Here is a 23,280-nt window from a genome sequence, read left to right on the forward strand (position 1 = left end):
GAACCCAGTAGTGTTGAGTGGTTTATCAATAGGGGGGCAAACAGAAACAAACAAAACCAGGACCTGACCCCACGGCCGCAACTTAACAGTAGTTTGGACAAATGGTCAAATCCAGTAAAAAAAAAGTAAAAAAATAACTAAGAGATCTACATAATGTTTAAATGTTTATTTAACTAGATACAATGAAAAAAAAACATATTATTTTTCCCATTCTCAACTTCTTCCTGAAAAGTGAAAAGTAGGGGGGGGGGGGGGGGGGGGCATCCGATGTACCTCTACTCTTGGCGATACATGAAATGTTACGGTTAAAGAGAGAAAACTGTCTTTATAGTTAATGAAAATACAAGTTCAGGCACTGATAAGGCATCACTCTCCAATAATGACATCTTTAGTCTTGAGAATGAAAAGGCCACACTATTGATTTGAAGCTGCATTTTTCTTTTCCCCTCTTTTTCTACAAAGTAAACTTAAATCCTTCTCAATACAATGACCAACAGGTAACAATGCACATTTCTGCCCCTGTGGTTAATGATGGTGCTGCTATACAATGTCTGAGGCCATGATAAATCACTTATCACAGGAATTAACACTGTTATATTTTTAGACCATCCTGTATCTTACACACAAACACAAACTCCTGCCTCCAAAATAACATGTCAGGACACTGTAGCTGCACATTGATGACCACATGGATGAGTGCCGAGAGTAGAACGGAACGTTTGAAATGAAGATAAAATAATAACATTGAACCGACTGACAAAACCTGGATACATACTTGAAAATGAAGGCAATCCACATTTGAATGGTACATTCAAAACCAGTTGCATAATTACTGTTCGAGACAGAGCCTGTCTCCGTAGATGTTTACTTGTGAAGCGACACGACCATTCAGTAAGAACACTTCAATAGAACAGTCAGTGGCATAAACTCCATCCACACATTCCCATTTGAAAAGAAATAATTCATCTGGGTAACAGACAAACACACTTCCTTACAAATGGTTTTTTTTTTTTTTTTTTTTACACAGGAACAATATCTTTATACCCTTATTAAATGTAGCAATCTCATCAAAAAGGGATGCACCAAAGACTGACAGCCACTAAATACATAATGATAATTAAGCCTACAACTGACCATCTCTGTCTTTGTTTATATTTCTGAGCCTGTGTTTATGTTTAACTTTGACTGTCCAATTGGAGTTAATTTTGAAAATACATTTAATATCTCTTCATTCTGCTCAACTACGATACACTCTAAACTTCAAACTAATAGTCATTTATTTAAAAATCTACAATGTATAGACTAACAAAAAATATATATTTATATATATTTCATTTTGCTCCACTTGAAATATCCTTGGATCGTTGTATGCATGAGGTGGATTTACAAATTAGATTTTGCCTCTAAGTAGACATTTTAATAATATAGTCAGGACTTCACAGCAGAAGGGTGAGGGCTTGATAGTTCATTGGGAATGCTCAAAGCTTCAATTTTAAGAATAGACAACTTAACTTATAACAAGTATTAAGATGGTATTTAATTATGGGCATCAATGGTTGATCATGCATCTGCAAATTTGCGCCTAGTGTTAGTCTTTTAACAATGACAATGCAGAGGGCGAAGCAGCACATTTAGTTTGGTGTCCTTAGGGGGCATAGGTGGTGTGTGTATACACACACCTATGTACAGGGTCAATTGATCTGAAACTCAGAGGGTGGCACTACACAATATGGCCATAAGTTGCCCATCAAACCAAGCCTGCAGTCTCATGAGAAAATGTCACAGAGTGGCTGGTTAGCGCCACAAGCTTTTTCTGTAGTTTCTGATGGAGTCAATAGTAGCCTATGGGTGGGGGTGAGATGCAGGATAAAACCTACTCTTATTTCTGTGCTGTAAAACTGCACTTTGCCTTCTCTACCCCTGGCCAGCTAAACCGGCATCTCCCAAATAACCTACACTGAGGGGAACAATACTGGAGTCTGAAATACCATTCAGCCTTCGGTAATTATTTTCTACAACTCTGAGAACATGACAACTGGGCAGCTGAGGTTCCTCTCCCTTCTCCCTTTCCATGCCTCATCTCATGCTGGGCCCAGGGCCCACAGAGCTGGGGTGGGGACTGCAACTCTGCCCCCCGATGCAGGTCACGTTCCCTCTCTATTGCATGGGTTTGGTTACATAACATATGTAAGACTGTACCATTAAGTTAGGAATGACAAAACTACACGTACAATTTTTTTGCTCATACATATAAGCAACCCCTAAACAAAATGTTCCGCAAATGTAAGCAGTTTGCTTAAACGTCTCATATAAAACATGTAACAATTAGGCACAAATCCTTGATTAAATTTGTCATTTGTTAGGCTTCTGTCTTCCACAGAGCACCTCTCGGCAGTGTGTTAAGTCCCATTCGTGGCAGGACACTATTACTCTGGTGTTCCATCATGTAATGGAAGCAAAAAAATATGTATAAAAAAAAAAATACAGTTCTTCACATTTGCGCTGGTAGTCATGGTCATGAGTGCGGCAAATTGGCTGTGTCAGTTTTGGCAGTATGCATGTGTGGATAAGGGTGTGTGAATGTGCGTCTTGAAACTGAATTTGACAATACACAGACACATCAGTATACGTACACACACACACACACACACACTGAGAAGAATGGGTGGAAGAAGAGATTAAGGCCACATCTTCCGAGAGCCAAGGGAATTCCACCAGATCTGCAAAGGAAAATACAACAGCTGTTAAGTCTTCCAAACTTGAATTTTAGTGAAGTGATCAACTCGAAAGTACTACAATTATTGACTAATGAAGAGGTACCTACCTGGTATTACATATGACTGACTGGGTTATGGCCGTCTCCCCCCATGCCGGGGTGGCCTCCTGAGAGCTGCATGGGGGAGTCCCCCACTACCCCAGACACCTTCTCCTCCTCCCGCCGCTTCAGACACGCTGCTTTAGGGTTCAGGTTGCGTTCTGACGAGGGGATAGGAGACAAGATGAGTTTACATTTGCATACAAGTTAGTTATCAAACTTTCCATTGTGCTCCAAACCTATTTAATCCTTTAAAAATATACATAAAACATATTTTTCCGGTCTGAAAAACAGCTGGATGAAATATTCTGTTCGGTCCTTGGTGGCTACTGAGGAAAGAATACACACAGGAGACAAAGTAATACAGAGGTCAACACGTAAAACAATAACAAAGAAATATGGCCACAATAGCGCTGCGTTACCTCGGACTTGCTGCTCCAGGTTGAGAATGACGTTGACGGCTTGATGCAGGATGAGCAGTTTGGTCTGAGGTTTGTCGTTGCTGAGGTGCAGCTGGCACATGCGGCCCAGCTCCTTGAAAGCCTCGTTGATGTCTCGCACTCGCAGCCGCTCACGGGCGTTGTTGGCCACTCGCCGCTCTTTCTCACGCTCTACCTTTACCTCAGGAGGAAGGTCCTCGTCATCCTCATCCTCTGGACTAGAAGGCGGAAGACACGGAGAGGAATGAAGCCACGGGAGGGCGACACTCACAAACCAAGCAACTAGACTTTCAAAGAGTTGGGCCGCATGTGCCAGCTGCACCTCAGCAAAACATGCAAAGCATAGATGCCTAAGCATTTAGCTGTCATTCTAAAAGAATCCTGGGTAGCACCAGGAAGTTATGTAGTTCTGAAAGTAAATGTATTAAAAGGAAGCTCCAGATATATTATTAAACATGTTAATAGGCATACAATTGATCTGAATAAAAAACATTATTTCACTCAAGACTAGGAAAATAAGTTACCAATTTCAGTGAAATGCATAATAAAGGACTATTCCATTTGGTAAAAAGACTAAACAATATTGACTTTTATCCCACATGGGTTGGAAATGTTAACTTTTACCATTATGCTATTCAATGTCACTGTTTGTAAACTACTATGTCTATACCATCGAACCAAATTAAAATGTATGTGGTCAGCTTTGCAGAACGGTGGACATCGATATATAATCTTGGCTCCCCAATTGTGTGCCTTCAGCGCACAAAGCATTATGGTCTATGGGTGGAGAGACTTACTCATCTCCCGGGTCTGACAGGCCTGAGAGACCAGAGAGGATCTGGAGGGTCAACGCCTCCTTTCTGAAAACAATGGGACATGAGGGGAGGGCATTACACAACTAGCTGGAAATGAAGTGACGAACTCAACTAACACAGCTACCTAACAGTGGTAATTGAGCATATAAAATGGGGGCTAATGTCATGCATTCTTCCTCGTATTTGTTTGGATAACAGAATTTAACAAAATGTCCACCTATGTGGGATAAAATAGTCTACAGTAAGCTAATCAGTATGCTAATCAACAGTTTAAGGGAATACACAGGTTGGATGGGCATTTGAAATGATTTCCCTATTCGAACAATATTAAACAAATTTGTCTATCATCTCATCTGTTAGTGTCTTTCTTGACTGCATCAAATCGATGTAAAGAAGCTAGCTAGCTACACTAGCCACTAAGTTAGTTAGCCAGCTAGCAATGCTAATTGAGGCTATTTCGCTGCGCTCCCCGCGTCCTTGTCTACAAGAACTCCATTCATATTAAAACAACAGCCTACCTAATGGTTGATCATTGTAGCCTACTCCTTGTCATTTAGCCAACTTAATCCCGTAATTGTTATTCCATTTTGCATTGATTAAAAATCTCCCACTTCACTTGTTACACATGGAGCCTCTGACAGTAGTGCTGCTTTGATTGACTGACAATAAGTTATATGCGTGAAAAGTGTAGGCTACGGTACATATTTTTTAAGGGGTGCACTCACAAAAACGGGTGTTTTATTAACATTTCTATTCTTGTATGTAGCAACGTCACATAGATTATTTTAGACAAAACCTTTTCATTAAAATAGGCCTATATTATTTGTTTTCTCAAAAAAGTAAATAGAATACAAACGCTCGTTCGGATATTTGAATAACCGTGCCCATCCCTATACACAGGCATGCATTCTGTATCACAGTTGCCAGTATCAATAGTCAGGGTGAGATCGTTGGTGATCACCTACCTTGCTCTGATGCGTTTGGTTTCCTTCTTCTCGTCCTCAGACTTGTCAGCGATGGAGGAGTTCTCGTCGTCCTCCTTGTCCTCTCTCTTGATGTCCGAGCCGCTGGACGAGTGTGTGGAGCGGGCCACGCTTCCTGGCAGACCTATGGAGCAGAACAGAAACTCACCTTCAGTATTTCCGATTTAGAGAACAATTAAGTAGCCCATTATCTCATCTGTTTGCCATGGTTGACACATTACATCAGGAGAAAGGAGTAAAGCTCACAGCTCATGTGGGGGATGAGGGTAGCGAATGAGAGTGCGTGTGAGAGGCGTGTGTGACTCACTGGTGAAGCCCTCGGGTTGTCCAGAGGACTGAGGGGGTCCGGAGGCGTGGTGACCGTGCAGCAGGGTACTGCTGGGAGGAAGACCTGTGGGCTCCTCGTGATGGTTCCCTCCCTGGAGAATGGGAACAAAGCATGAGATAAAACACAACAAAAGCTTTATTGAATCTGTTAGGAAAGTTCAATAAAATCATCATCATCACAATCTCAGTGAGGTAAGACAACAGGGGGCTAGTGTTGGAACCAGAGTTTAGAGGGCGTGCTCACCATGGCAGGGTGTCTGTTACTGAGGGCCAGGCCAGCGTTGGAGAAGGCCTGAGAGAGGCCTCCCAGGCCACCGTTGTGTGCAGACGACACAGCGCTCAGCAGGCTGTGCATGTCAGAGTGGGCTCCTCCCCCCAGGCCGGGCGGGCCCTGGACAGCGTGGCTACGCAGCACGTGGATGGCCTCCTCCAGACGGTCCTCCATTTTGTTCTGCTGCAAGAAGGCACAGGGAAAATCTCAGTCACTACGTTGATTATAATACGATCACATTAAATACGTTTTTTTTTTAATGATTTTGAGTAAAAAGAGTGAAGTACCAGGGCATGCAGTTGCCCGTCGTAGTTGGGTGAAAGGGCAGACTGTCCTGAAGGTCTTGGCCATTGAGATGCAGCTCCTGCAGAGAGAGAATAGATAAGATGCCACATTTACATGGAAAAGCATGATCGACAAAATTGACAGCTCTGATTTCTAACAGTAGATGGAGCTCCAGAGGTTCAGTCCAGCCCATGTGCTAATAGGAGATAATTTCCTTAACATTTCCGTTATAGATTTTAATCACATTTTCATCCAATTGTCTGCCCTTAAAACTCTTAACTATATAATAATACAAGCTACCAAATGCAGCAGATATAACAATCCAGTATGAATACCTGCAATTCCCTGGGGAGAGCTCACTGGGGTGGAGGGTGTGGAGGAGAAGTTGTTACTGTTGTGGTCCGAAGGGTAGATCTAAAACACTCAGGAAAGAGTACCTTCAGCCACTGAACAACAGCACACACAAAGAACACAGTACACTCAAAAAGCCTGTAGGATGTTTGGGAGAGGATTACTCACCGATGCAAGAGCCTTCCCAATCTCATCCCCTGAGCTCCCTGCAGTGGCGCCTCTGTTGGCTATGGAAAAAAGATGGCTTATTGATCTCACATTATTACAAGGCAGCAACTACTACAAAAAGGTCTCCAATAAGCTAGTGAGACCGCTTTAAAGACACTGTTAAACCAAAGGGCAGCGCAACATGTTTCACATGAGAAAGACTAGGTAATTGGTTAAAAGAAGTGAACGGTTGTCATGTGAGCGTTAGTTGTACCCATGATGCCGTCTGCTCCGTTAATGGAGGGTGTGTGGTTGTAGCTCCCAGAGTGGAAGCCGGGCGGGAGGCTGCCGTTCACCTCACTGCCATGGAGAGGGTAGTTCTGTGGGGACAGAGGTAGGGGTTGACGCTTCTGGAGGGAGGACAGAACAGCTTGGGTTAGAGCCACTTGCATGGAAGTTGGATTCGTCATAGAGGACAAATGGCATAAACAGAATACAGAATTTAAAAAACATCTTGTTACATGTACCAATTTAATACAACAGTTACTTCAAAAGGAAAACAATGAGTAATTTGAATATAAATGATATGAAATATTACATATTGAGGGGCTGTCCTCACCATCCTGTCCTGTGGGTTGATGGCAGAGAAGGAGCCTGGCTGGCCGATGTGGGGGGAGTTCTCCAGCATGGCAGAGTAGCCAGACTGACCCAGAGGTCCTGAGGAGGCCCAGGGGTCAGAGGAGGGATGGAGGCCCTCTGTCAACAACAACAAGGGTTAGGCAATGGACTTATTACTCTGAAACATGACTACTTCCAGTGCATTTTAACTCAAAACATACTTTCATATATTGTAAAACTTAAATTAATAGCCTGGGCGTTTATTTGCTTAAAAATCACTTAACACAATAGGCGCTTATTAGAGAAGGCTTCTATTTAAGCCAGGCTTCTATTTCCTTAATGCACACAGTTTATGCTAATTTGCATAGTTAATTGTTTGCTTCCAGCATTTTAATCAATTTCTTCATTTCCTGCACTAATGTGTTACCTTCACACTGTGTCACATTTATTTTTTTGTCTTAGCATGCCTCTATACAAAAAACAAAACAAACTTTTACTTGACAATAATTATTCTCTTTGACTGTGCATTTGTCAGTTCTTACTTTTGTCACAAAAGGGCGATCGGACAATTTCTAGGGTTTTGTACTCGCAAAGTTTTGACCGTTTTTGTGCTTGCCAGTTAGCTAGCAGTTCTCAGCTGTTAGCAGCCAATGGCTAGCAGCGTCTTACTGCCAATAAAAACGGATGATTGCCATCCTTTTTTCGAGTCATTACTGAATTATTTAATGTAACAAGTCAAACATTAAACCCTGTAAACAATTCATGGTAACCTCGTAAACAATTCGATTATCCCCAAAACAGTTGTTTATGTGCAGAAATGTGTGCCGTTGCCTGGCTATTAATGACTGGAAGTCGCTTTGGATAAAAGCGTCTGCTAAACGGCATATTATTATTATTATTATTAAAAAAGGGACTTGCGGCTATTTGAGACTCAGCGTTTAATTGAAGTTTTACGGTACCTTAAACATAAAGTTAAAATAACAAAAGAGAAGTTAGACAGTGTACTCACTCAAATGACAGTTTATGAAAGTGCTTAAATGGTTACCTTGCAAGTAGTTACCTTGCATGTAGAAAGAGCCTGGGTAGACAGAGCCAGGTTTGGTGCCAGGATATCCTCCGTTGTCACGGGCATACTCATCCCCAGAGGTAGAGGCATACACCTAATGGGTCAAACAGTTCACATTAGGCACCATTTCAATAACACACACACACACACACACACACCACACTTGAACCATGATATATACCTACATTTAGCCTGCCCTAGAATAAAGTTGTCTGCTCCTTACATCTAAATTGCCAGGTATCACTATTGCCAAGACTACTAACTGTAAGTCGCTCTGGACAAGAGCGTCTGCCAGATGACTAAAATGTAAATGTAACGACAAATGCATACTGTAACTGCCAATAATAAATGGTGTTAACGTGTAACGGTTGTTGCACTAAGCAGCCAGGAGGTGGCGAGGGTGAAGCTGGCATGCTACCCCTGCTTGTGCTGTGTGAGAGAGCAGCACAGTGGCCATGCCATGCTGGGCACAGCGACGGCTCCAATCCCACAGCACAGCCAGCGCTTCCTCTTTCCCAGGAGCCCAGTGACAAAGCAGGGTTATTGCCTGCAGCTCCTCCCTCTAGCTAGCCTCTCACCGGCAGCTCACACACACACACACATACTGAGATACACACAAACACAAGCGTGCACACACACACACCATTGTCCAGCTCATGACCTCAAATAAGCAAGGGGATCGCATTTAATCATTTCTACGATTTCTATAGTACCCGGACCATGGGTTTGAACTGACACGGTCCTCTGTAGCTCAGTTGGTAAAGCATGGAGCTTGCAACAACAGGATAGTAGGTTCACTTACCAGTACCACCCATATGTTAAATATATGCACGCATGACTGTAAGAGGCTTTGGATAAAAGTGTCAGCTAAATGGCATTATTATTATTATATATTTGATAATATGCATGTATTGTATTGACATTTGTAACATTTAATTGGGGGTGATATGAGTCTGTGTCCCAACCATGGGTTTGAATACTCTAATAGACATGTTTGTTAAATGGCCCTTCAATGCTTCAATGGGCCATTCAAGTTATTCCGAACCACAATGAATGCTACATTCAAAATGGCATGCCATTTCAAGCCTTCTTTCCGCATGTGTTGAGATCGAATTTGTGTCCGTATGAATCACTCCCAGAAAATTCATACGGACACAAAGATCCCAGCTTTCTGACACCATAACCCATCACTCATGCTTTCTGACACCATAACCCATCACTCACGCTTTCTGACACCATAACCCATCACTCACGCTTTCTGGCATATATGAGGAGAAAGAGGGATGAGAGAGAGGAGAGGATATGAGAATGCTAATCCAGAAAACTGGTTTCTTTCTGTAATTTGATTTAACAGGGAGAAGTGGAAAGGGAATGGAGAGATGCACTTCTAATTACAGAGCCATCTGCCTGTTCCTGGACCCGGTCCAACTCCACAGGCAGCTGGGCTGAGGAGAGCAGAGCCGAGGAGAGGGAGAGGGCTAAGAGAGGTGGGGGCTGGGAGCCAGTCAGCGAGAGAGAGGGAGGCATCGGGAGAGAGAGAGAGAGAGAGAGAGGTTGCAATGGAGAGGGGGCGAAGGGTGGTATTAAGGCGCTGATGATTTATGAAATAGGCAGAGATAAGGCTGGCGGACAGAATAAGGAAATCTGAATGACTTAAAGCATGATATGGCGAGGGGAGTGTGTGGTAATTGGGGATTTACTACCATTACAGATAATTTGAGTGAACAAGCCAGAGATGACTTCATTTAACATTAGGCTTTAGCTTTGTCTTTCACGGGAAAACAATGTCGAGCGAATCCTCTAGATAGATGTGGGGGAATTAAACAATGTTTGCGGGTGGATAATTCTGTTAAGAAGAAAGAAAGAGGATTCCTGGTGAAAATCCTCACTAATGGGGGTTTCATGTAATTCAGGTTATGACCGTGTGTGAGGTCCTATAGTCAATGGCAAAGCAAGTGATTTAATATGAAAGAATAGAAAACTAATTAATATAAACTTAGAGAGAAAATACTGTCTACATAAATAATACAACCACCGTAGATGGCTCAGTAACAAGGGGCCACAATAAGCCTGGGAAATGGGAGGTGTTGTATGTGACATTTAGGTTAGGGGTTAGGGCTGGACCCTAGTGTAGAGGATTAGTGGAGGGGTCTGTCGGTTGGGTTGGACGAGTGGGAGGACTGGAGAGCTTTGCCGGACTAGGTTACAACACAGAGCTGAGGGTGCGAAGGGAGGGGAGAGGGACACAGGATCATCAGCAGTCATTAATCTGGGCTCAGACACGGGCTAAGAGGCCTCGCGAGCAGCGCGCCTCACAACTGGGTCACTCACAGGGGGAGGCCACCCAGACCATCATGTGGCGAAGCGTGGGCAGACGGATGGAGGGGGAGAGGAGGGGGGCAGCAGAGAGTTCACATGAATTTACACTAAAACCGGTGTTTTACATTACCTATGTGGTGCAGTCACAAACACTGGCCACAGAGGTTTCAATTTGACTGTCATATGAGAGTGCATGTGCGCCCATGGTTTCGGTTACAGAAATGTTTTGTGTAATGGCAATATTTATTTTTTATGATTCCTGGCAGGGGGCCTTCCAGTCTTCCGCTAATAAGGCATTAGTAGCCCGAGCAGTGTTGAAGACTAGAGAGACTATAGTTGTTTATTTGCAGGCTTAGACAGTAGCCTGAGCCCAGTGTTGTAGACTAATGTTGTTTGTTTGGAGGCTCTCTCACTAGCCTGGACTGTCAGTTTGTCTGAGTGAGCAGAGGCCCTTTGCCCCAGTCTGTCTGTCAGAGAGCTGCTGGAGCAGACAGACAGGGTGGTGAGTGGGTGAGTGTTAGTGTGGGGAGACTGTCTGTCTGTCTGTAGGCTGTGAAAGGGAGCAGAATGAACACTCACTGAGGACGGCAGGCCAGGGGGTTTGCGAATCTTCTTCGGTTGGGTGTCTACAGGCAGACAGAGAGAAGGTAAATCACATGGCTCGCTTCATCAAGGTTGACTGTTAAGTGTCTAGTTTGAAAATAACATCCTTTCACCAGATTGACGGTATTCATTATTGTGTATTGTTAGCGTTACTAATACTCTTGCTCAAATTATCTGACAGAAAAGGCAAGAGCCTGGAAAACATTTTTACAAAGAACTTGTGGGAGCTTCTTCCCGAACCATCGTACCTAGCTGGCCATCGGGAGGCCTCCTCCTGGGGTTGTTGGGGTACGATCCGGGGTAGAACTGAGAGGCAGACTTTAGCCCAGAGGGGGACATGGCATCTGGACTGGGCATGGCGATGTCACTGGGTAGGAAGCCAGGCTGGCGGAACAACACAAAGAACAAGGGGTTAACAAACAACACATGCAGGAATGCATACAAATCACACATGAATGCACAGTTCTGGGAAATCCAGAACGCTCTAATTCAATGTATTTTGGATGAAAGGAGAAGTGAGAAAACGGGGTCATCTTTATACGGAAACCTGACTTTAGCTCAAATCAAGTTAGAACTGGTGATGTGGGCAACCTAAACTATGATCTTAACATGGTTTAATAAGCAAAGGGGTCTGCAGCACTCTTACCTGGCCACCAAAGGAAGAGTATGGTATCCTCTCATTTTTACCTGCAAGAAGAAATGGATAATTAGCAGGTTCTTTATGGAATGGTAGTTAAACATTGGGTTTTCAAAAAGCCCAAATCAGTAGCTGTTTAAAATACAAAGTAGTAATAAAAGTGGCCTCCCCCTTTCAGAGCACTCAGCTGCTGGCCAGACAAAACCCAAGGGAGCATTTCTGCTCCAGTGCGCTTAACATACCCAACACCCACTAAAACACACACACACACACACACACACACTTACTTCCTGATCATAACAAAATACATGCACACCAACAGTAACGCCACTAATTATTTACAACCTATCCCCATTACAACACTGAAAGACACAGAGACTCTCTGATCGTAGCCTACCTCCGATTCCTGAGCTGAGGAAGGGGGATGACAGGCCCTCATGCTCATTGTAGTGGGAGCCATCTCCGTATCCCTGTGGGAAAAACACACAAAGAGGAAGACAACATGGTGAAGAGTCAGTTCGCAGAGTTCACTGATCAGTAATAAGTCCTTCCATGCCATGGCCAGTGCACTGGTTCATCCCTGTCTGTGAGCTCAGGAAATGTGTACAGGATCCAGTCTCTAGCAATTTCTTAATCATCAAGTTGTGGTAATAACAGTTTGCTGCAGCCAATATTCACCCCCTAAACCCCGTTCCTTATATTTACAATGAGACGAGCCAAGACAGTTACCGTGGATGTGAAGCCGCAAATTACCAATGGGCTTCCACAGAGGTAAAGACTAGCACAGAGCCTGCCAACGCCCGACTCTGAGCCAAGCTATTAGGTACAAAGTAAAATAACCAGTCTGAATCAAATGCATAGTTTGCCAAAGCACTGAGCTGTTGTGAAGTGTGTGTGTGTGTGTGAGTGAGAGCCTGTGATGAGCCCCTGGTAGTGCTTACCCTTCCCTGGTTGAAGGGGGGGCTGTTTTGTTCTCCGGGGCCCCAGGATCCAGAGCCACTGCGCTCATCCAGAGCTGGAAGAGAGACATGAAAGCGTTAGACTCGCACTGACTGGCGAAAGTACAGAATGTAGGCTATTTTCATGCATATCTGTTTTACCATTTAGAAATTAAAGCACTTTCTGCATTTAGTCCCCCCATTTGAAGAGGTCATAAGTCATGTCATGTTAGGAATATGAGACCAAATACTAAACTTCTGACTACTTTAATACACAAGTGAATTTGTCCAAATACTTATGACACCTCCAAAATGTGGGGACTAGATACATCAAGTGCTTTCATTTCTAAAACGGTAAGATATATGTATGAAAATACCGTCAAATAAAATGTGACAGTCTATACTGTCGCCTCATATGAAACATTTGATCTCAAATCCTGGAGTATAGAGCCAGGTTTTAGCTTCACTGTCCAATTAAATACGTAGGGGAGTGTATGTGTAGGCATGTAGCCATAATGCTAGCACCCATCACTCTGAACTTGTCAGCACTGCAGGGCCCCTGTGCCAATGCATGTCAATCACAGGTCTTAATTGGTTTACAGGCAACGCCATTGGGACAACAGATCACCTTTAAGAGAATCTGTCATTGTTGCATTAAGGAGGGACCATTCCATACATGTCCATGTGAATACCTCAAATTGAAAAAGCAGTGACGGGAACTGCTGTTGAAAATCGTCATCACCAGTCTGAAAGAAGGGGCATTTCACTGATTCTATAGTGGGAAATGATCCTTTCATAGTTGGCTGAGAAACCAAACGATAACAGAATACGTGTCATTGTCCAGCTTCTCATTGCCATTCGTTTCACAGCAGTTGGCAAGATGCCATTATACGCTAAGCCATAAAACAGCAAAAAACATACATATTCAGTACACAAATCATATATGAATATGTTAAATAATTTCACGAGTGGCGGCTGTGTGGCTGAGGAAAAACAAGCATTCTAAAGATTGGTGGAGCAGAAATTCCAAATACCCCCATCATCCCTTTCTCCTTGTCTTATCCGTTAACGCTACCAAGCCTCTCTGGAGACACAGGGCTTAATTGCATACTGATTTGCATAATTGTGCATATTAATGCAGTTGCCTTATGAATATTCATATTTCTCCTTTGGTTTCTGCCTAATTAAAAAAAAATGTGTGTGTGAGAGAGAGGGAGGGAGAGAGGGTCTGGGCGAGATGAGCGCCTGACGAGTGAGAATGAGCGATGAGGCTAACAGAGCGGTGCAAGCACCTACACACGCTATGACAGCCATGATCTATGGAGCTGATGCCACTGGCATGGAGAAGCAGGAGAGCAGAGAGAGCGGGACCTCCAAAGATCAGCCTTACTCACTCACTGTCAGTGGGCTGAAAGGTCACACTGCTAAGACAGTCACATATAGTCACAAGGACTGATGGACACACAACTAAATATGAACGACAGACTTTGCATGGACACCACTTCAACAGCCCTGCTGGCAGTTAGTCCACTCAATACATAGACACGATCAAATCCACATAAGAGGCACCCCAGGGCTATAAAACAAGGCTTCTTAAAAACCTTCTCCATTATCCAGTGTCTACAATGGCTTCGTTCCAATTTGTATTTGGTGCCCACATAGACTTACGGCACTTAAAAAGGCCTCCATTTGGCGAGCGGGTACTATATGAGATAGAGAGAGCATCGCCTTGCAGAGAAACTCTGACAACATTGTTTCACACCTTGTGGAGTAATTAACTTGGAGGCAATTAAACAAGGTGGGGAGCTGCTGAGGTGACAGTGACACACAGCCAGCCATATTGAGAAGTTAGAGCCAAACACTGAGGAGCCTACTGCCACAATGGAAGAGGGGAGGAGAGACGGAGGATGGGAGGAGAGGGGGACAGGGGTGAAGGACTGAAGGAAAGAAGGAAAGAAGGAGGGAGGAAAAGGCATGGGCGACAAGAGGGGAGAAGGACAGGGCTGGGGGACAAAAGAGGACACAGACTTCATCTGCAATAATTGTTTCATGTTCATTCTTCACGCGTTTACAGAAGATATTCATTTCATTGTTTACGTGTAATGCTGTTATAAGTGTGGTTCCATTCTCTTCTCACACTTTCTACCTGTTGAAACGTTGCGCTCCAACTTCTAACCTGATTCCGTAGATGAGAATCTAGTGAAGGCCATGAGGGCAATACTAACACTGTACAGGCACAGCCAGCCGCTGAACAAATAATCCGATTTTGAGGCACAACATCTTCACAGGGCACAATCTAATATGCCTCTGAAAAGGCAGCCTTGATCGTTTCTTGCGTACGTCTTAAAACCACAAGATATAGAATAGGCCTAGTAGACCAGCCCTTTTCTAATGCCAGCAGTAGATAGAAGTTGGCGGTTCAGATCACAAGGTGACAAACATCCTATGACAATCATCTGAAATAATATTTGTGTGAGAGTGTCTGTGCCTGTGAGAGGGTTGTTTGTTGTGGTTGAGGGGGAAATGTGGCCTGTCCAGGGTGGGTGGGTGATGGGGCCAACAGCTGCAGAGGTGAGTGAGGGGATGCCTGGTGGAGCCCTGTGGGTGTTACAGCTCCCCTCTCCTCTCCACACGCTCTGGGCTCTGACGAGGAGGGGAGGACGCCTAATACAATTAGCACCCCTCCGAGTACTTTTGTGTTGGTGAATAGAGGCGGACTGGTAGGCCACAACTCCACTGCTGCCTTTCCCGCGCTGGTTCATCTACTAGTAGAACAGAAGCCGTGATGTCACAGGCTACAGTTGGGCCAGGAAAACAGGAAGTTGACCCAAGTTACCAGGAGAACAATAAAGAACAAACAGGCTGCTCTTTGTTATGGCCATGTGATCTTATCATAATGGAGGACTGAAGTCAAGTTGTCATTTCAGGAAAAAGTGGAAGAGGTGGGGATATACCATGGGGAAATGTTCTCATTTTTCACATACATTGCCTACTTCAACAGAAGTCCATCCTCAGGTGAAACTGATGTAAAACTGCTAAAGTGTGCAATTTAGCCCTGTACCGATGCTACTCCCCGTTGATTGTGTATCTGGTTATAACAAGGGTTTTGGTGCATCTTGAGAGTGGAAAACAGGAAGAAACGTATCCAACAAGCCTGAATTGTAGCTTACAGATGCCCTCATCTCTCACTGGATTGATAGGCTTGTGTCATAACCTCACACAGAATCTCTAGAGGTTGGCATCCGTGGAGGTTTGCAGTGTGGCATTTGTGCTATTACGAGCTACCTGGAGTTCTCTGAAAGTTAAATGTGACAGCTTGAAGTATCACATTCGAATGGTGTCAATGACCAAGGGGCACACTTAGGACTGGGGCAGGAATTAACTTCTCACTGCTAAGTAATTGCCTGCTGTAATAGAAACAAACTGAGTCCTGCCACTGATCCCCATTCAGAGGGCTCTCACTCTGGCCAACACTCCATGCTGGGCCAGTTAAGTGTTCCAGAGCTCGGGGTGAGGGGCATTGTCTCTGGCTCAAGCCATTTCCTGTGAACCAAGTGGGGGGAAGAGCCCTGTGCCGAGTTGGGGGAGGAGTGTTTTATACTTCAGGGTGGGGGAGTCGTTTCAAGTCCATAAGCCCTTTTCTGCCTTTGTTCCTCTGCGGCTGAGTTCTCACTCCGGGGGCCGCACAGAGTGTGACTCCATTTCACACTGCAGGTTGGCAGAGTGACAGAGGAGTGAAGGAACATGTCTTACAAATAACATTCAGCAAAAGCTACTAGCACACAGGGGTTTCAGGTGTTCCGAGGTGGGAAAATACAAGCCATTTTGTATGTTGGTGGTAGAAAAAGATGCAGTGGAAGTAAAAATAAAAATAAAAAATCTAATTAGCTAAATAGAGACATATTGTGAATCTAAAAATGGCCACCAAGATGGTTTTATTCATCACCCCACCAAAAAACATGTTGGTCTCATTCAACAACCAAAAATAAAGAAGACATTCTGCTGAATTACAGAGATTTTGTCATCCAACAACACACAGCGTTCAAAGGCACCAACAACGGTCTGAAGCTTTAGCACAGATGAATCATCTTGGTTAGATAAAAAGAGCGGGGGTTAAAAAAGGGGAAATGTGCACACATGGAGGGACAGAGCAGGCTCTCACGTTTCCAGAGGAGAACTCAGATCAAAGTGACTAGATCTGGCCAACTTACTACCAGCAGTAAAAGGTGATAAAATACTGTCCTCACACAGCGGAAGTAGGAGGTAAATCAAAAATATATACAGTATCATTAATTCTATAACCAAGTGAATGGGTGAAGAAAGACATAATGCAATAGAACAAAACCACTACTGCACCACTGCTCTAGTACTTTAAACTTACTATATAAGGAGAATTAGTCATGTTGCAGCTACATATAAACAGCCAATATCCATTACTTACTGACCTTCTCAAAACTAAAGCTTGATACAATAGAGTTTAGGTATAGCCCTGCAGGGTATTTAAGGCTCAGAATGACAGTTTTACAGTATTTTGCATTCAGAACAGAATCTTACCTGATCCGCCAAACTGACTGCTAGCGAGTGTCGTCGGTCTGTTCTTCCCATTAGCCACAGGTGGTGCAAACATCTAGAATAGAGAAGAGGTGGAAAATAAATACTGACGTGAATATTCACATAGGCCACACCTTCATTGAACATACAGTAACGCTAGATCATCATCTGTGATGTGAAATGTGGGCTGGACACGGATGTTAGGCGTGATCTATCCTAATCCCTGGTCACAGGAGCTTGCTTAACATTACATTTTACATTTTAGTCATTTAGCAGACGCTCTTATCCAGAGCGACTTACAGTTACTGAGTGCATACATTTTTCATACTGGCCCCCTGTGGGAATCGAACCCACAACCCTGGCATTGCAAGCGCCATGCTCTACCAACTGAGCTATAGGAGGCCTCATGCCATCTCATGAGCCACTGTGTGTGCTTCTGCCTCTTGGCATCTGGTCCAGCAACAGCCATACTGCAGCATTATCAGCCAATCCTGGCACAAAATAACACACACACACACACACACACACACACACCTTTGTCTCTAATGGGTTTAGATTCCATACATAGCTACTGCTTACAGGACCATGGACACGTTTTTTATTTGAGTGGGTGGCTACACAAATGATGTGCATAGCAAACCAAGGTCTTGATTGAGGGCATGATATTTGATGCTCCACAGGGCTCTTCCATTAACTAAGAGAGGGAATAAAACCAAATGGAATTTCCCTACACAAGGCTTCAATAATGCAGAGAGGAAAACAAAAATACCTGGGCAGATCTTATATTAGTAAGCTGCAGTTAGTGGAGAAATATTAATTTGTGTGGGACATCAAGTCCGATGACAAGCGTTTACTTAATTAGGGTTCCTGGTCTTGAATCCACTGATTTTTCCACGTATATGGTAATTATCCATAAATCAATTTACTTAGGCTCAGTTATTCAATTTATTCAGCGAAAAACACTGACATGAATGTCAACTTAAAAAGCCCAACACAGAAATCATACAGTAAAAATGAATACACAGGCTGATGCCAGCAAGTAGATGAAAATCAAACCCAAAATCTCCTATTAATCTGACCATTCATAAAGACCTGCTATTCAAGAGACAAACGGCAGGGTTACCCCATTCCACACAGCATATATTGAGTTGAATATGATGTGAGGTGTTTCAGCGCCAGAACCACTCAAAAGTATGGAAAGCTTCCCATAAGTTATTATCTGCCATCAAACTATTGTAAGGTTGTGCACAAAATAGGAAAAACCAAACTCAGAGCAAAAATAAACATTACGGCAAAATAGGAATCAAATACATCTCGCTTGAATAAATCTTCAGGATTCAGGTCAGCCCAAACCATAAATCAACCTTATTTATGTTTTTTCATGTTCAAACACTGGTTTAAAACCCAATGAATAAATACCTAGGACCTGTGGTACATTCAGGTGACCTTGCTTTGATTTATTGAGGATGGGGTAAAACAAAACAAAAATATTCAAATCAAATAACTTCTGGGAGGGGGGGGATGAAGCTACTTCTGCCATGCAGGAGTTCAAGGATGAAAAAAACATGGGGTGAGCAAAGCGGAAAAATTATAACCGGCTAATGAATCGGGAACAAGGAGAACTGTTTAACGGTTTTGCTGTCATTATATTGGATATGTAACGGGCCCGTCCCTCCCCATTCAGCCGCTCTCTCTCTCTCCCACCCTCCCGGCCCAGGCCAGCAGTCTCTACGTCCTGATCCCAGACCCCTAGCCCACTCTCTCTTACCGCACTGAAATCCAGGAGGTCGTTGAGTTCCTTGTCTTGTGTTCCCACTGCAGTCATTCTCTGCTGCTGCTGCTCGTTCATGCCCCTCAGTCTCTAACAACCCTACGAGAGAGATTCGCAAATAAGATAGACTGACTTTTAGTGGAACCAGACTAGAGAGAGTACAAACACATTGAATGTGACTGGAAAAAAATCAGACTAGATATTACTGGCTGATATGCCTGAGGAGTTTCTGAGTTCTATCACTTGAGAAAATGAATGAACATACTGCTTTTTTTGGCCTTGTAATTCACTCTTGCCTACCACTCACTATGGACACGGATGCGTAAAGAGTTGGCAAAAGTTGAGTACCCAGACTAATAGTTCAAGATCCTTCCCCTCTTATTGTGTTCTAGATGATTTCCCAGAGGCCCTACAACCTTAACACTGCTGCCTGCCCACCTCGGACTTCTTCATGGTAATAATAGTTGTTGTCAGACATGGGTATTTTGGCATATGGGACACTGATGTTCAAACAACAGACCAGAAAAACAGGCAACGCTATTTTGTTGTAACCAAGTTAAAATGGGTAGCACCATTTCCCTTGTCACATATAGGCCAGTGCATTAATTCATTGGGAATAATCGCATAGACCACAGTCTACTAATAGTGAGGCATCACTACACAGGCTGCAAGGAAGGGAATCGGACGTTCCATGTGAAGAATATAGGCCTGCTTAGTTTATGTATCCCTTATTCTTAAAAAAATAATAAAAAAACACTGTCGTGATATCCAATTGGTAGTTACAGTATTGTCCCATCGCTGTAACTCCCCTACGGACTCGGGGGAGGCGAAGGTCGAGAGCCATGCGTCCTCCGAAACACGACCCTGCCAAGCCGCACTGCTTCTTGACACACTGCTCGCTTAACCTGGAAGTCAGCCGCACCAATGTGTCGACAGAAAACACCGTCAAACCGGCAACCGAAGTCAACTTGCAGGCCTGCCACAAGTAGTCGCTAGAGCGCGATGGGACAAGGAAATCCCGGCCGGCCAAACCCTCCCCTAACCCGGACGATGCTGGGCCAATTGTGCGCCGCCTCATGGGTCTCCCGGTCACGGCCGGCTGTGACACAGCCTGGGATCGAACCCGGGGCTGTAGTGAATGTATCCTTTATTCAACCTTTACCAAGACTAATCACTTCTCTCAGGCCATGTCTTCCTTTACGATGCTTCCACAACAAATCAAATGCACGTCGATCATCCATTTCTACATGAAAGTAAAGTATATTAGGTTTACAATTAGACATAATTGGAGCTATTGTTAGACCAAGGTAATAGGGGTAAAAGGCAGCACTAATAGATATATGCAAACATGTATAAAAGGCAGCGCTAATAGATATATGCAAACATGTAATTACCAAATTAACATATGTCAGCGCAGAGGAACCTTGTCAAATGACACAAAAAGCATGAATACTGGATTTACCCTGTGTTTTGCATTCCAACGGGAGCCTGAGGCACAGAGGCAGAGCTCGGATGCTCAGCAGCAGCACTACATGCCTCAGAATAAACTGCCAGTGCAACAGGGGAGAAGAAGCACTAGGGCGTCAACAGGTGGTGTACTTTTACAACCCCCTTTGTAATCCATTACATTATAGTGCAATTTGTTGTAATCAATCATTTGGGAGTTTGAACCACAAAATAAATGCAACTTCTCAGGTGTAAATGTAAACACCAGATTTGTAACAATACATAAATTGCAAATAAAAGATATTCTTACTTTGTGTAAAACAATATTTTAAAATGCCTATAAACCATGCAAAGGAGCCATCAGGATTAGCCCTTTGTATTGAAAGTGAAGGCAGGTTATATGCCTACATGACCTAACCTTGAAACAATAATATTTTTTTCTCTCCCTAATATAACAATAGGCCCAAGGGTAAATATGCCTAATGTTGTCTTGCCACACTTTTGGATAAGGTGGTAGGCCAAGGATACACAAACCTTGCCAAACATACACCACAAAAAACATTGCTGTTCCAAAATGTTGTGGGTACATCTGGATATTTAAAGGGACGCTGGCACTGTGGATACACACATTTTATTGTGCAGAATTGCATCTTTGCTACCCACAGTTTGAACAATATTCGGAAGCAATAGATTAGGGCTATGGTCGCCTTGTACACGTGAGCCAGACAAGGCAAGAAGTCCTACATGTGCAAAGCTATATGGAACATATTTTTAAACACGATTTTAATGTTATTTTGATTAAACAAACACATTTTGACAAGTAGGTACTCTACCATACCTTGCATATAAAGGCCTCAATGTTTCTGAGACCTGACATCAATACAAAATCCATTGTGATCATGCACTTCCCAAAACCTTCGAACATATTCAAGCCAAAAAAACAAACTAATACTAGAATGTGACCTTTGGACAATTGTGTTTTTACTTTTAATATACATTAACAGAAAATTAAAATATATGTTTGAATTGAAATAAATCAAATACAACTGTTGCTTCTCAGCAACAGAATATAATGTGTCTGGCTACAATGAAGCAAACATAAATTTGACATTATTGTGGGGAACACCATCATGATCAAATGTATCTAGAAATCTGCTCGGTTCAATTATATTTTCGTTCGAATTAAATGTTTCCATATCGTTTCGCGTAGTTTCCCTGACTGAAACAATGTAAATATTTATTCCAGGTTACAAACTCATTCTACTCCGTTCGCTACCCGTTTCCAAATATAATAGGCCACATCTAGGACCTATAGCCTACTGAAAAGGGATGCTTTCCTGCCGGAGGATATTGTCAGGTTCCAAGGGCTCTATATAATTGAAATAAGAATGGGATCTCTCGCTACACAAATTCCATTAACCTTTATGAAAAGAAAAAGCATCTGAAAGATACTGAAAAACAAATAATGGGGCCTCTGAATAACTGTGAAAGATCTTGAAATAAGGTTATAAATACGTTATTTTGAAATATGACAGCAAACTCAAGGTTGAAGTTTGCATTTCAGTTAGTCCAAAGAGGAGATGGTGGGGGGTGGGGGAATAAGGAATTTCCTGCCAAATGTGCAATACAATAAATGTAAGTCTAGCCTGTGACCAGACGCTTAACCACTTTCATAAAGGGGTCGTTGTTTTGTGTATTAGTGGTTATAGAAAAGTCTGCGTTACTTGCCTTACATTTGTGATGAACTCTTGAAATGGCAGGCTGAACCAATGAAAGTACAAGTTTATAATGCCCCTCAACATTACTTAGGCTATATAGCCAATTAGATTTAGTAGTCATTCCCACTGATCAAACATAGGCTTCTTTATGGGACAATTGAGACTAGCAAACATCAAAGTGAGTCAAATTCAGAATAACCTATCTTTATGGTGAACAAAGGACTAATTTCCCTCACTACACGGTTGGTGCGGAGACCATCACACACTTGGGGGCTGAACTCACCACCTTACTAGAAACCAGACAAAAACTTGCATCCCCCCGCTCCAACCACACATTCCCAAAACTTTTGATAATTGTAGAAGTCAGATGTTCTACAATTGCCCACATTACACCCAATGAATTCGTGCAATTTCCCCGAATATGTCAGTCTGAAACAGAAGCATTTTTACCTTTAATCTTCAAATGTCTGGCATCCAACAGTAAAAAGAAAGGCTGTCTCTCGCAGGGGGAAAAAACATAAAACTTCAAGAGAATTTCAACCTCAGCGCGTGAAACGCATTGGATCGCTGTAGGTCTTCCTTATTACTCCTGAACCTTGCTTCGTTACACTGTCCACGTCATTAGTACAATGTAACCAGTCTGCATCCAAACAATATCTAGTTATTAATCTCACGTCTTCCTTTTTGTTGTTACAATTGAGATGATTTCATTCTTCTAGAAGACATCTTAACCACCTCCGTCCACATTGTCAGAAGCAACAACGTATCCTTCCGCATAAAAAGAGGGCCTCAAAGCCAGCGGTGTCCAATTTCAAACGCCTATATAGAGACAACCTATTTGCTCCTCCGAAAAGAACAACTATAAGTTATAACGACTTAAATTGATGTAACCGCCGCATATGTTAAATCGTTGGTCAACAGTTAATGTGTCCTCTTCAAAATAAAGGAGATCTAAAGGACTACGCCTTTTAGCGGAAGGTTATAGTAGGAAAGTTAGCTGCGATTACACAGCAGCTTCACGAGATGGAATGATAAATCCGTAAAAGCATAGCCAATAGAAAAACATGTATGAGTGACAAGCAGACACGGAAGCCAATAGTCGACCGCAAATACATATTTGAACCTCCCTCTTCTTGACGCTTGCTTTTGCTGTGTGCTCAGGGAGGCTGTGAGGGGGCT

At 43.2% G+C, this 23,280-nt stretch overlaps 1 protein-coding gene across 11 annotated transcripts; it reads right to left on the minus strand.

Annotated features, from left to right (window-relative positions):
* Window positions 1-249: 249 nt before the first annotated feature.
* Window positions 250-22,847, minus strand: LOC311130486 (transcription factor E2-alpha-like). Of its 11 annotated transcripts, none has more exons than XM_084163234.1 (21): window positions 22,552-22,847; window positions 18,935-19,036; window positions 17,170-17,242; window positions 12,619-12,692; window positions 12,075-12,147; window positions 11,687-11,727; window positions 11,289-11,424; window positions 11,017-11,063; window positions 8,113-8,212; window positions 7,054-7,190; window positions 6,709-6,814; window positions 6,456-6,514; window positions 6,272-6,350; window positions 5,939-6,015; window positions 5,625-5,834; window positions 5,361-5,472; window positions 5,036-5,177; window positions 4,053-4,115; window positions 3,238-3,473; window positions 2,825-2,976; window positions 250-2,720 (listed from the first exon to the last, which is right to left on the minus strand). In XM_084163234.1, exons 2-20 carry the CDS (start codon window positions 19,013-19,015, stop codon window positions 2,831-2,833), a joined length of 1,992 nt encoding a protein of 663 aa, XP_084019360.1. In that variant the 5' UTR covers window positions 19,016-19,036; window positions 22,552-22,847; the 3' UTR covers window positions 250-2,720; window positions 2,825-2,830. The 11 variants fall into 11 exon arrangements, with proteins under 11 accessions (XP_084019360.1, XP_084019357.1, XP_084019354.1 ...); XM_084163231.1 differs by having other exon boundaries at window positions 6,709-6,844; XM_084163228.1 differs by having other exon boundaries at window positions 6,709-6,844; window positions 7,033-7,190.
* Between the last annotated feature and the right edge of the window lie 433 nt (window positions 22,848-23,280).

Source organism: Coregonus lavaretus (genome assembly GCF_964263955.1).
Source record: "Coregonus lavaretus genome assembly, chromosome: 6".
NCBI classification, from domain to species: Eukaryota; Metazoa; Chordata; class Actinopteri; order Salmoniformes; family Salmonidae; genus Coregonus; species Coregonus lavaretus.

What these genes read in the sequence shown, in the direction of transcription:
- LOC311130486 (XM_084163225.1), bottom strand. Translation starts at nt 19,015, where the DNA reads ATGAACGAGCAGCAGCAGCAGAGAATGACTGCAGTGGGAACACAAGAC. An exon ending in CGGAGCAGACGGCATCATGG is followed by an intron (nt 6,515 to 6,708) that starts GTACAACTAACG and finishes TTTTTTCCATAG; the next exon opens with CCAACAGAGGCGCCACTGCA. An exon ending in GTAACAGACACCCTGCCATG is followed by an intron (nt 5,473 to 5,624) that starts GTGAGCACGCCC and finishes CCCATTCTCCAG; the next exon opens with GGAGGGAACCATCACGAGGA.